This window comes from Lycorma delicatula, chromosome 1 (genome assembly GCF_047948215.1).
Source record: "Lycorma delicatula isolate Av1 chromosome 1, ASM4794821v1, whole genome shotgun sequence".
Lineage (NCBI taxonomy): Eukaryota > Metazoa > Arthropoda > Insecta > Hemiptera > Fulgoridae > Lycorma > Lycorma delicatula.
The window spans coordinates 328,386,034-328,399,164 of NC_134455.1; the positions used below are offsets into that span (position 1 = coordinate 328,386,034).

A 13,131-nucleotide genomic window follows, 5' to 3' on the forward strand; every position below is an offset into this window, starting at 1 on the left:
ATAAATCCATACTGAACAGAGGCGGTGTATGCAAGGCATTGTTGAAAATATATATTTGCATAAATATACATTAATTATATGTATGAAAAAAAATTTTTTTCTCCTAAAATTGAAGGTTCTCCTAATTTTTTTTATTAAACTAATATTTTGAAATGATGAAAATAATGTTATTTAAATGGTCATAATAGTAATATGTAGGGACCAATAAATTAATAACAAATTTTTGTTAACTGTTTATACAAGTGTTGTTAACTGTTTTGTAACAAGAAGTTCTTTTCATTATCCAGTATTTGTGCAGTGCTAGTAAATTCAAGTTTAGAATAATAAATAATCCTATTGCTTAGGTCTATATATATATATATATTTTTTACAATAAAAATTAGAATTTTTTAATGACAGTTTCAAAAGCAAGTTTTTTATGTTGATGTACATTCCATGTAATGGATCCTTAAATCTTGATGTTTCTTGATGTTATTACATAATTTTTTATTTTCTTTGTAATTTATTTGTTGCAGAATGGCTTGGAGCATGTGCATGACATTGTTGTGTCCTTTAATCTACACGGTAAAGATCATCTGCTAGATTTAAGACTTAACAGGTAATATTATTATAATTTGATCTGAATTTCTTTTTGGTTATTAGTTTAAATAATTTCTTGGTATAGTGTTTAGTAACATTACTTCTCAGTGATTTGAATGTTTACATTATTATGTGTTTACTTTAGTCATTGAGATTTACTTTATCTTTGATTGATATATGTCTTTGATAGCTGATATGTTTTAAGTTTTTTGCATTGGCATATGATATTTATTAATGATCAGTTTTATTTATGAGATAAAATTTTATTTATGGGTGTGTGAGTTTAAGTTTGTGTATTTTTTAGTGAGTGACATTTGAAAATTGAGATACACAGCCACATCAGAGTCGACTGCAAGATGATAATAGGATTGTTCAATAGAGTGTTTTAATTGAACGTGTAATTGTGGATGAGTCCTTATAATTGAAGAATTGACTTCTGTACAGAAAATAGATATGTGACTTTAAAACTAAACTAAAGGCTCTGACAAACGTGTTGCAGGCATTTAGCCAGGCACCATCACCTTAGGGTGTTTATGTTTGTGATAGCATATTTTTCTAATACAGGTCTGTTTCGTGACTTAATGTTGAATGAACTGATATATGTATTTTTGTATTGATTTCATCATTATATGTAAGAAAAGTCATCACGGATGAAATGTCTACACTTGCAGCCTTATCTACTGTTTTAATGTTGTTTAATCTGATGTTTTCTGAATTGAACAAACTACCTTTTACTAAAACAGAAAGGTTTCTTAGTTTCAAACTGCTGTTACTTTAACATTTGAAACATTGGAAACACCTTTCAGAAGTAGTTGCTAGATTGAGATACGTACAAAGTTAAGTATGATGAACTGGTTGCTTATAACAGTTAATTCGTTCTATTGAAATTTCTTTCTTATACTGGTACAAAACTTTCATGAGTTCTCATTTTTTCCATAGTACTGGTCTAGATTATTATTTACAAATACTGGCCTTTTACAATTTTTTTTTTTTTATTGTTGAATATGATTCTGTATATTGCAGCCATTTGATTTTCTTTTATACCTGATTTTTCTCTTAGCTTAAAATTTTCTATCTATTTTCTTATATAGAATTCACCTTCCTTTAATTTTTCCGTCATTAAAATGCTAAGATAACATAATATAATACAGATTTTTAAGATCTTCCCATTAAATTCCCATTGTATGCATACATTCACATTGAAAAATGTATCAGGATGTAAATTAAAATGAAAGTGAAATGATTAAGCAACATTAGGATCTAAAGCAGTCATGCAAATGAAAGGGTGAGTTCTGTGACAAGGGAGTTAATGAAAGCAGTGACTGGCACAACGTTGCAAGGATAAGGATATGTATGTAGATTGTAATAAATATCTATTTTCTTGGTGCAACCTCTGTTTAAATAATCAATCATTATTTAAGGAGGACCTCCTCAAAACCTGACTGGTTTTAAATCAAGGGGTAATTATGTACTGTTATAATTAATAATACTGTAATATTGTTTTGTAAATGCATCATTTTTATATGTTGCTGTGATTATGTTCGATTTATTATTAAGTCAGTTTTGGCATTACATTGTTATAATTTTTCTGATATGTTTTAGGGAACTGATACCAAACAATTATTTTGAGAGACATCAGAAGAATGGATCTCATGTTACCCGTAGGCCAAGAGGAAAGGTATGTAAATATGTGGTTTATTATCTCATTTTCATCAATTATAAATTTCTGAGTACATTAGTTGATATATTTAAAAGGTTTTGTTATAGCAGCTTATGTATTGGTTAATTTGTAAAGTAAATACATCTTCAGTAAAGACTTAGCAAGTTTTTTCTTTGGTTTGGATTGCAGCACACTTAAAAAAGTTTCTTTATACTTTGCTGAAAATTTATTTTTTCTGTACATCATTGAATTTCTGAGTGATGTATAGCTGGTTTTTATTTATTTAAAAAAATTGTGTATGGAAATGAATCATCAAAATTTACTATGTTACTATGTCAAAAAAATGTGTTCACAGCTGTTTCATAAAAATTAACACATTTTCCAGAAACAAAAAGTCAAAGTCATTAGTATTACAATGCTGATTAATGATGTCATACAGTACATACAAAAGTGATTATTACCTTAAAAGACAACTTTTTTTGTGTAAACAATAGAATAATCTTCTATAAAATAATCATATATTTTCCAGTTTGCCAGTTTCACATACAGCTGGTCAAAGTTCAATTTCCTAGTTTGGTGGATCATGATATCATTTATCATTAAAAAAAAAATTATTTAACTTATGCCTGGTAACAATTAACTTAAGTTTTTAAAAAGAAATAAGTTTTCAAGGTGGAAAGAGAACTTTATGAAAATATTAATATTTTAATTCTGCAAACTTTACTAGAAACATCAAAAATATTTTTAAAATTTATCCAAATTTTTCATTTGTTTATTCAGAAAAGTACTTATACACATTCTTAAAAATTACTCAATAAATTTAATATAAAAAAAATTGTTGGATTGCTGTGATTGTGTTTGATTTATTATTAAGTCAGTTTTGGCATTACATTGTTATAATTTCTCTGATATGTTTTATGAACATTAATTTTAGGAAATTTCCTCGTTTAATACTTTTCCTCTCTTTGAATACTGTTATTTTTTTTTGCATTTTTCATGAATTCTGTATAATTTTTTTAATAACCCTATTATCATTAGTCCCAACATAACACTTAACGTGATTCTAGGTGTACATTAGCAAAGTGCCAAAAGATGGAAAAATTGAACCAAATGCTTTTTTGAGTTAGTATAAATTTTTACAACACAAACTAGCCGTATAAAATTTCTTGTGTAATTTTTTTTATAATCATCCATTAATTTTTATGAAACAAAAACAGAATGGCTGAACATTTATTTACGGTCTTTCTTTTCAGGTTTTCTTCTGTATTTTAAGTAATTTTTTTTATAGTCACATCTTGGAAATAATTTAACATAAATTATATTTCATCATCAATTGTGATACTTAATTGACCTGTCCCCCCTTCCAGGGTATGACCAGAAATGTGTAAACCTTCAATGAAATGCACTTGGATTTGGAGAACTAAATATATGAGGTGCAGATTCAGTTTTTTTTTGGGGGTTACCTATTGTATCTGTCTATTCATTTTTATTTAAAAGTTTTTTTGGGATTATATATCCTGGGTCAAGTTGGAATTAAATTGTGTGAATGCTTTCTTTCATCATTATTTATATTTTAAAAAGGTTATTCATAACTTTTCTTTTCGTTGTTTCCTTATTATAAAGTAAGTAATTATGGTAGCAGCAACACAAATGGCTGATATCAAACTTTTATGTCTACTTTTCACCCATTGGCCTATATATTTGTTTGCATTCACTCCTTTCTTTGTAATGATTCTGTGCTAGAATATTTTTGCTAGGTTGTTTTATGATTTATAAATTTTTCATGAAAAAACAAATTTTTTTTTTAAGAGCAAAGCCCTTTTTAGGGAGAGTGTAGCCAATTTGGACAATGGTTTTAAGAATGGCTGAACATGCTCCACAAGAAAGGCTATGTCCAGTTTTTCGCTTCAAGGCTTCTTACTACTTGCCATAAAAAGATGTTGCACAATCCCCACAGATATATACGTATTAGTATTGTGAGTTAATACCAAATCTAAAAGAAAACTTTCATGAAGTTAATTCCAAAATAATTTTAAATAAAGAATTGAATCGATAGATCAATTTACATTATCCATAAATACATTGAAATCCATACAAAAACAATTGTTTAAAAATCATAATAGAAGAATATACACATGGAAAAAGCCAGGTGATACTGCAAGGTATCAGATAGATTATATCATGGTTAAGCAAATATTTAGAAAACAAATTGTCAATTGCTAAACTTACCCTGGAGCAGACATTGATAGCAACCATAATTTAGTGATAATGAGATGTAGATTGGGGTTTAAAAACCTGAAGAAAAGGTGTCAGTTGAATCGGTGGAATTTAGAGAAGCTTGAGGAAGAGGAGGTAAAGAAGATTTTTGAAGAGGACATTGCAAGAGATCTGAGTAAAAAAGATTAGGTAGAAAATGTAGAAGAAGAATGGGAGAATGTTAAAAAGGAAATTCTTAAATCAGCAGAAGCTGATTTAAGAATTTAGGCGGAACAAGGAGAACTGATAGAAAACCTTGGATTTCAGACAATATATTGCAGCTGATGGATGAACGTAGAAATTATAAGAATGCTAGTGATGAAGAAAGTAAAAGGAACTATTGACAGTTAAGAAATACTATAAACAGGAAGTGCAAATGAGCGAAAGAAGAGTGGATTAAAGAAAAGTATTCAGAAGTGGATAGAGAAATGAACATTGGTAAAGTAGATGGAGCACACAGGAAAGTTAAACAAAGTTTTGTGATACATAAATTAAAATCTAATAATATGTTAAACAAAGATGGTACATCAAATTTATAATACAAAAGGCAAAGTCGATAGGTGGGTGGAATATATTGAAGGGTTATTTGGAGGAAATGAATTAGAAAATGGTGTTATATAGGATGAACAGGAAGTTAAAGAGGATGAAAGGGGAGAAACAATAATGAGATCTGAATTTAAGAGAGCATTAAAAGTTATGAATAGCAGAAAGGCTCCTGGAATAGACTGGATACCTGCAGAATTACTGTGTAGTGAAGGTAAGGAAGCGATTGATAGATTATACAAACTGGTGTGTAATATTTATGAAAAAGGGGAAGTTCCATCAGACTTAAAATAGAGTTATAGTCATGATACCAAAGAAAACAGGAGCAGATAAATGTGAAGAATACAGAGCAATTAGCTTAACTAGCCATGCATAAAAAATGTTAACTAGAATTCTGTACAGAAAAATTGAGAGGAGAGTGGAAGAAGTGTTAGGAGAAGACCAATTTGGTTTCAGGAAAAGTATAGATACAACGGAAGCAATTTTAGCGCACAGATTAATAGTAGAAGGAAGATTAAAGAGAAAAAACCAACATACTTTGCATTTATAGACGTAGAAAAGGCATTCGATAACGTAGACTGGAATAAAATGTTCAGCATTTAAAAAAAAAATTTGGTGTCAAATACAGAGATAGAATGATTGTTAACATCTACAGGAACCAAACAGCAGCAGCAATAATTGAAGTACATAAGAAAGAAGCCGTATAAGAAAGGGTGTCCAACAAGGATGTTCTCGATCCCCGTTTCTTTTTAATCTTTACATAGAACTATCAGTTAATGAAGTTAAAGAACAATTTATATCCAGAGTAACAGTACAAGGTGAAAATTTAATGATGCTACAATTTGCTGATGATGTAGTAATTCTAGCTGAGAGTAAAAAGGATTTAGAAAGAACAATGAACGGCATGGAACAATAGAACTATTTCATGAAAATAAACAAGAACAAAATGAAAGTAATGAATTGTAGTGGAAGTAACGAAGATGGACCACTGAATGTAAAAATTGGAAGACAAAAGATTATGGAGGTAGAAGAATTTTGTTATTTGGGAAGTAGAATTACTAAAGATGGACAAAGCAGGAGCAATATAAAATGTCGAATAGCACAGGCGAAACGAGCCTTCAGTCAGAAATATAATTTGCTTATATCAAAAATTAATTTAACGTCAGGAAAATATTTTTGAAAGTATATGTTTGGAGCGTAGTTTTATATGGAAGTGAAACTTGGACGATTGGAGTACCTGAGAAGAAAAGATTAGAAACTTTTGAAATGTGGTGCTATAGGAGAATGTTAAAAATCAGATGGGTGGATAAAGTGACAAATGAAGAGTTATTGCGGCAAATTGATGAAGAAAGATGCATTTGAAAAAATGAAGTTAAAAGAAGAGACAGATTTATAGGCCACATATTAAGGCATCCTAGAATAGTCGCTTTAATATTGGAGGGACAGGAAGAGGAAAAAAAATTGTGCTGGCAGGCAACGTTTGGAATATGTAAAACAAATTGTTAGGGATGTAGGATGTAGGGGGTATACCGAAATGAAACGAGTAGCACTAGATAGGGAATCTTGGAGAGCTGCATCAAACCAGTCAAATGACTGAAAACAAAAAAAAACTCTTTTATCAGCTAATAAAGTCATAAGCATACAGATAAACAATGAAATAAAAATGCATATTATAATCAAGTTACTAGATTCTATTACCAAATACATTCAATAAAACTTTGAAAATTGATAAATATACTTTGTTTTGAAATATTAATGAAAATAAAGCAAAACTTTAAAAAAAAATGCAATGTATACCTTGTATTAAAAAATAGTTATAAATATTATAAAAAATAATCAGTTTGATAGTAGCAGTAATGGTGTGTGTGTGTTTATATATACATACATACATACATACATATAAGGTGGTTCAGTTAGTTATTTATATTTGTACCTAGCGTGGAGATGGGTGAGGATAGAGCCGCCATCTTGGCTTAAAAATGTTTCTACACCCAATACGCATCCAGCCGTCGTACTATGTGGACTGTGATTTTTCTGCTTTGTTCGTTCTGAATTACTGAAATGTGTGCTTCAATAAAAAATCCTGCGAGTTGTGAGGTGTGTTCAGTGATTAGGTTTTTATTGGCAAAAAACCTCTAACCAATTGAAATTCATTGGCAACTTTGTGAGGTGTATGAAGATGGAATAATGAGTGAAGATGGAGTGAGGCAGTGGTGGATTTACTTTAAAAATGGCCACACCAATGTTCATGATGAGGACTGCAGTGGTCGGCCTAGCCTTTTGACTAATGAACTGATGATGAAAATCAATGATAAAATTTGTGAAAATCGTTGCATTACGATTACAGAACTCTCATTTCATTTCCCCCAAATTTCACAATGTTAACTGCATGAAATTCTATCAGGGAAGCTTGGTTATCGCAAGTTTTGTGCAAGGCGGGTGCCAAAAATCTAAGGTGGCAGATTTACAGAGAAGGAATCGAAAAGTTTGTGCATAGTTATGATAAGTGCCTCAATTTAAATGGCGACTATGTAGAAAAGTAGTTTAAGATTGTCCCTTTCAAATGTATGTAATAAAATCTATTTTTTTTTATTTGGTAGGTTTTTTATTTCAAAACAAAGTTACTTTCTGGGTAGCCCTCCTATTATATTTTCTTTATTTATTAGATACAAACAATTTCAAAATGCCTTTATAAATGCAAAATATGAAATTTTATATTGGCAATACATTTTATTAATGAAACCCATGACTTATCTGAAATTTTAAATAAAAATATAACATAAAAAAATAAAAAAATTACATGGATTTCCTGATGATAGACAGATCCTACAAAAAAGTGATAAACTGTCAAGAATGAATTTTGCATAAAAATTTATTTATGTATCAATCATAGTATCATCAGAACAGAAACAGATTAAATTCAATTATAATAATACTTATAGAGGTACTGCTTAGTATAATTCATTTTTAAATCAACAGGCATAGAAAAACATGATAAAATTTTAACTTTTTTGACTTAATTATTTTTCCTTTTTTTCCCCTCATCTTTTGACCACATAGGATCATTTTAGTCAGTCCATTATCCAAGTATTTTTGAATAAACTGTTCGAGCTGTGTGGCCAATCAGCCCTTTTTTGTACGTTCCAATCTTCATGCCCTTTCTGCTGTTGGAAATGTTTGTGTTATGAGTTTCTTTCATATGAATGTGAAGGGAGTGTTCTTGTCCTTGATTTATTCATTTAATATTGTCCAGTCTGTAGTGTCTTCTGGTGTAAGGCCAATTTCCTTCAGATTCTCTTATTTTTCTGGTCCATCTGCCTTGTTTTATTGTTTTTTGAGTCTAGATTTTACTGTACCAGCTGTTTAAGAAGTTTCGAATCTTGCAACTTCATGATGCATCCAAAGAATCCTGTTCTCCTCCACTCATGGTAGTAGTCATGGATTCTGACTTTGTACACAACTTTGTTGGGAATGATCCACTGCTGTCCATTTTTCTGGTACTTTTTTGTGATGTAGGTTCTTCTAATTTTTCTTTTGATTTTCTGAAGCCTGTTGGTCTTTGATTGTTTGTTCAGGTGAAAGAGTGTTTATGCTGCATATGTGATTTTTGGTTTCATAACTGTGTTGTAGTGTTTATGGATAGATGGATAATATTAGTGAGTCCATCACCTTGGTGCAGTCTGTTTTGATCACAAATGGTTCTGAGAGTTTGCCTCTGAATTTCACTTTTGATTTAGTGTTTGTGAAAGTCAGTTTTGTCATGTTTATTAATTTGGGATGTAGTCTGAGGTGTCAAGGCATTTTTAGTAAGGATTTTCTGTGGATAGTTGTATGCTTTTTTAAGTCTACAAACGTTAAATCAATCCTGTTGAGGATAATTCTTGAAAGAATTTTGTATGTGTCTAGGAATGAGATTTCCCTATAACTGCTGGGGTCTATCCACTTTTTGTATATCAGGTGGATGAGGGCTTTTGTTCATTGTTCTGGTAGTTCTTCTTTGATCCAGATGTTGACTAGCTGTTCATGAAGGGCGATGTCATGCCTGTTGCATTTTCCAGGTCTCTACAAAGGTCTGCTCTCCCGTCGCTTTGTATTCTTCATCTCACCCAGTGCTTGGTAGACTTCTTTTATTGTGGGAGGTTTGATGTTTTCTGTTAGTGTTATTATTGGAGTGTTGGTGTCTGAATTTTAGGAATTATTATGTTTAATTTTTATCTATTTCAAAATAGTATTACTCCAAAAAAATGATGACGATTAGCCATCAAAACCACTGTCAACAATTTTTTTTTTAAATATCTAAATGAGTAGTTATATAAATGTATATTTTATTTTTATGGAAAAGCATTAGACACTATTGAGTAGTATCAGCAGTGATACTCAACAAAATCATTTGGCGTTGTTAAGTGCTTTTGTGAATTTTCAGAATGGATGTTTATTAATCAGAAATAAATAAATATATGATAAATTTATAGAGATATGTATTTATTATCTCAGTCATTGAAGTAAAATATCATTTATTTTATTTCCGTAGTAAACATTTGTTTCTGTAACAGTCTTTAATTATTTTAATTAATGTATTCACTTTTTGTATAAGTTTTGTGAAAACATTCTATGGATAAAAGAATTAAAAATAGACAGTGCAAGTAATTCATTTTATCAAAATTATGTTGTGTTATGGGATTTGCTATCTGGGTGTAAGTTTATATATATAAATTTTGAGATTATTTATTCTGCTTTTGTTGTAGGACTTTGAACTTTGTCATTACATTGGTAAACTACGTGGTGTTAAAAACTCATGGGCTGCTCTGTCAACCTGCAATGGTCTTAGGTAATATGTCTTATTGATTAGCCATTAATCTTATAACTATTGCTGTTAATATAAATTTGTTTAGACCATTATTTTTTTTGTGTTTATGTTGGTTTAACAACTTTATTAATGCATTACATTTGGACTATTGGAAGCTAGATTTTATATGCTTATAATGCTTATGCCAGTTTTTTCAGGTTGGATTAAGTTTTTCGTTGGTGACAGCAAATCCGTCGTACTGTGCAGGAAGTCTATAGAGAGCATCTTCATACGGCAGGCCTCTGACACACATCACATCGTTGATAAGCTTGCTGTGGATGGCTTGGACGTGGTTGTAGTTAGCTCGTACTTTCAGTACAGGGATCCCACTGAACAGCACTTGGAAAGATGGGATACAATTTTTAGGTTGGTAGTGGGTCATCCTACTCTTATAGGAGTTCATGCGAATGCCAAATCACTTCTTTGACACAGTGGGATCACGAGATGGCGGCGAATTGATCGAAGATTTCATTGCGCAGCATCATTTTGATGTTTTCAATGTAGCTGGTGAATTGACTACCTTCACTGGTGCAGTCAGTTTGCAGAGGGCCTTCCATGGTACCAACATTGATGTTACCATTGGTAAGGATATCCCCGGTAGGATTCTCAACTGGTCAGTAGTTGATGATTGCGAGAGTGATCACTGGCTAATTGTTATTGATTGGGTAGGTGGGCTGCACGATGTCTTTAGGGGTGACGTTCCTGTTCAGCAGGGGTGCTTCCTGCACAGGCGTGCGGATTGGCCAAGGTTTTCAAACATTCTTGTGACCAGGCTTAGAGTTTTTTCTAAACGAGGTCCCATTAGACAACCTGGCAGAGAATTTTTCTTCTGCAGTAGTTGAAGCTGCTGCAGTCCATTCCCTGAAGCATGGGTCGGGAGAGAGTAGCTGAATGGTGGACTCAGTAATTGATCATGATAAAGTGGACTGTGGGCCGGCTCAGGAGAGCCACACAACACGCAGGTGATCCTGATTGGTGTGCAGTCTTGATTGCGGATTATCGTCGGAAGATGACTGAGTATTTTCATAAGGTTAGGTCTTCTAAATGCGATTTCTGGCGCTCTTTTGTGCAAGAGCAGGGAAATAAAGACCCATGGATTGTTGTCTATAGAGTACTTGAGCATAAGTGGAAAAAGGACATTCTTCTGTCGGCTCTCTCGACCTAGTATGGAGTTATAATAGATAAAGATTGTGGTGAACTATGATTGCAAATGCAAATGTCTACCGAGGCATTTGCATCAGTGGCATCCAACAAGGCCAGGCTTATTACTATGTGATGTAATAAGTCAGAGGGCGATAGACAACTCCTGTTAAAGCCCATCAGGGTAAGGAACAGGAAGGGGCGTGTGGCGACCGGAACGTCGCTAGGTGGGTGTCTTCCCCTACGGGGTTGGAATGCACATTGACACTGATGAAATAAATGTCACATGGGACTGCGATGGAGCTGAGTGGAAGTAAGAAGTCTGTCCTCTTCTTCTTGGTAGACCAGACTGGAGTCCGTAGTTGCAATTAAGTTTAAAGGCCTGGAATTGATCCTTGAGATCGCTAAGTGAATTAGGTTTAACTTTTGTTGTGAAAAAAATTTCTTTTGGTCTGTATTATTATAACTGAAATTAACTCGCAAATCATAAGACAATGACAGTCACTCACAGCATAAAGAATTGAACTAGGCACAGGGTTCGTGCTTCCATGAACTCGGGTAGCTTGTTCAGTGGACAACGATGTAGGACAGAAAAAATGTCTGAAAGAAGCCTACAGCGAAGGCAAAGGCTGAGTTAAAATTAACTGATGTAAATGTTCACCGAGTTATTTACATCAGTGGCATCCCAACTGAAGTCTGGCTGATGACTCTGATATGTAATCAGTTAAGAGGGTCAATAGACAATCTCTGTTAAAGCCCATTAGGGCTATGAATGGGGGGGGGGGTGACCGGAATCGTCATAAAGTGGGTGTCTTTCCCTGCAGGGGTTGGGATGCACATTGACACTAAGAATACAGTTTAGTTCTATAACTATTATTACTGTTAAATTTTTTCCTGAAGGTAGGGGATACTTTTTATATATTTATATAAATCAAATTACAAATAACCAAACTCAAGCCATATTTTGGTTCTAGATATCCGGTTACCTACAATGAAGATTATTTAGAAGCATAAATCCACATTAAATAGCCAGCCGTCAATGACTGCACATTAAAACCCTTCAAAAATTGCACTACAGAATCATTGTAGTGCAATGATTCTGTAGTGCAATTTAACATATTTTCTTTGTTATATTTATGTGTTTCTAGGTTCCTGAAAAACTTTTGACGAAATGGTTTCTTGTTGTCAGAGCAGCACTCCTCCCTTTAATCAGCAAACTTTTATTCTTCTAAATTCATGAAGTAACTTCTAAAAAAAGCAATAAAAGAAAATAGCTGAGGATAGAAAATTATTTAGTATAAAATGATAAATATTTTTATGTAAGAAAAAATAAATAGTTAAAGTAAGCCATTTCTTCATAATATACTTCTTACCAGAAACAGTAGTTGTGACGTTAAGAACTAAACTATTATTTGTAATATCCATTTACAAATAATAGTAAATGCCCTTTTTTGAAGAATGAAAACACGTCATTCTCTAAAATCATTTACAGAAGTAGTAGTTATTCAAACAAATAACTATAACCTGTAAAAATGTATTTTTTGTTCTTGCAGTCATTAATAATACATCTAAGAAGTACAGTAGTTTATGAATGAATGCCGTGTATTGATATTACTTGATGGTGCAGTTTTAGAGTTGGATGCTCATATATTCATAAACTGGTTGGAATTAAAAAAATTGTTTTATAATGTATGAAATAAATTTATTTATATGTGCAAAATAATTTATTGCTAGGAAATACTCATATGATCCATGAGTGATTTCTTTTTAAGACAAATATTTATATCATCACTTGTTATTATCGCACTAACATAATTTTTCAAAAAATATTTCACTAATATTAAACATAAAGCTTCTTTTGTGCTGTGTAAAAAATGATTTGATTTTTTTTTAAGAACAAACTATAGTAGTTTGTTCTTAAAAATGATTATTAATGTTGTTATAAATATAATTTTTTAAATGTTTGTTGCAGGTATATTACATTGATATTTAAAATTTTTATTTAAACTGATATGGCTCTTTGATTTTTATAAACGACTTACATAGTTTATATTAGTAGTTCTAAATTGATATAATAATTTCAGTTAACATTTTTTCAGTTTACAAA

General features: G+C 31.6%; 1 protein-coding gene across 1 annotated transcript in view; it reads left to right on the forward strand.

The window, feature by feature from the left end:
• The window catches only part of Meltrin (disintegrin and metalloproteinase domain-containing protein meltrin), a 216,279-nt gene that overhangs the window by 102,812 nt on the left and 100,336 nt on the right, over positions 1-13,131 (forward strand). Inside the window, exons 3-5 of the mRNA XM_075382115.1 lie at positions 516-598; positions 2,182-2,257; positions 9,784-9,866. Of these exons, the coding sequence (XP_075238230.1) occupies positions 516-598; positions 2,182-2,257; positions 9,784-9,866 (242 nt within the window). The remainder of the gene's footprint in view (positions 1-515; positions 599-2,181; positions 2,258-9,783; positions 9,867-13,131) is intronic.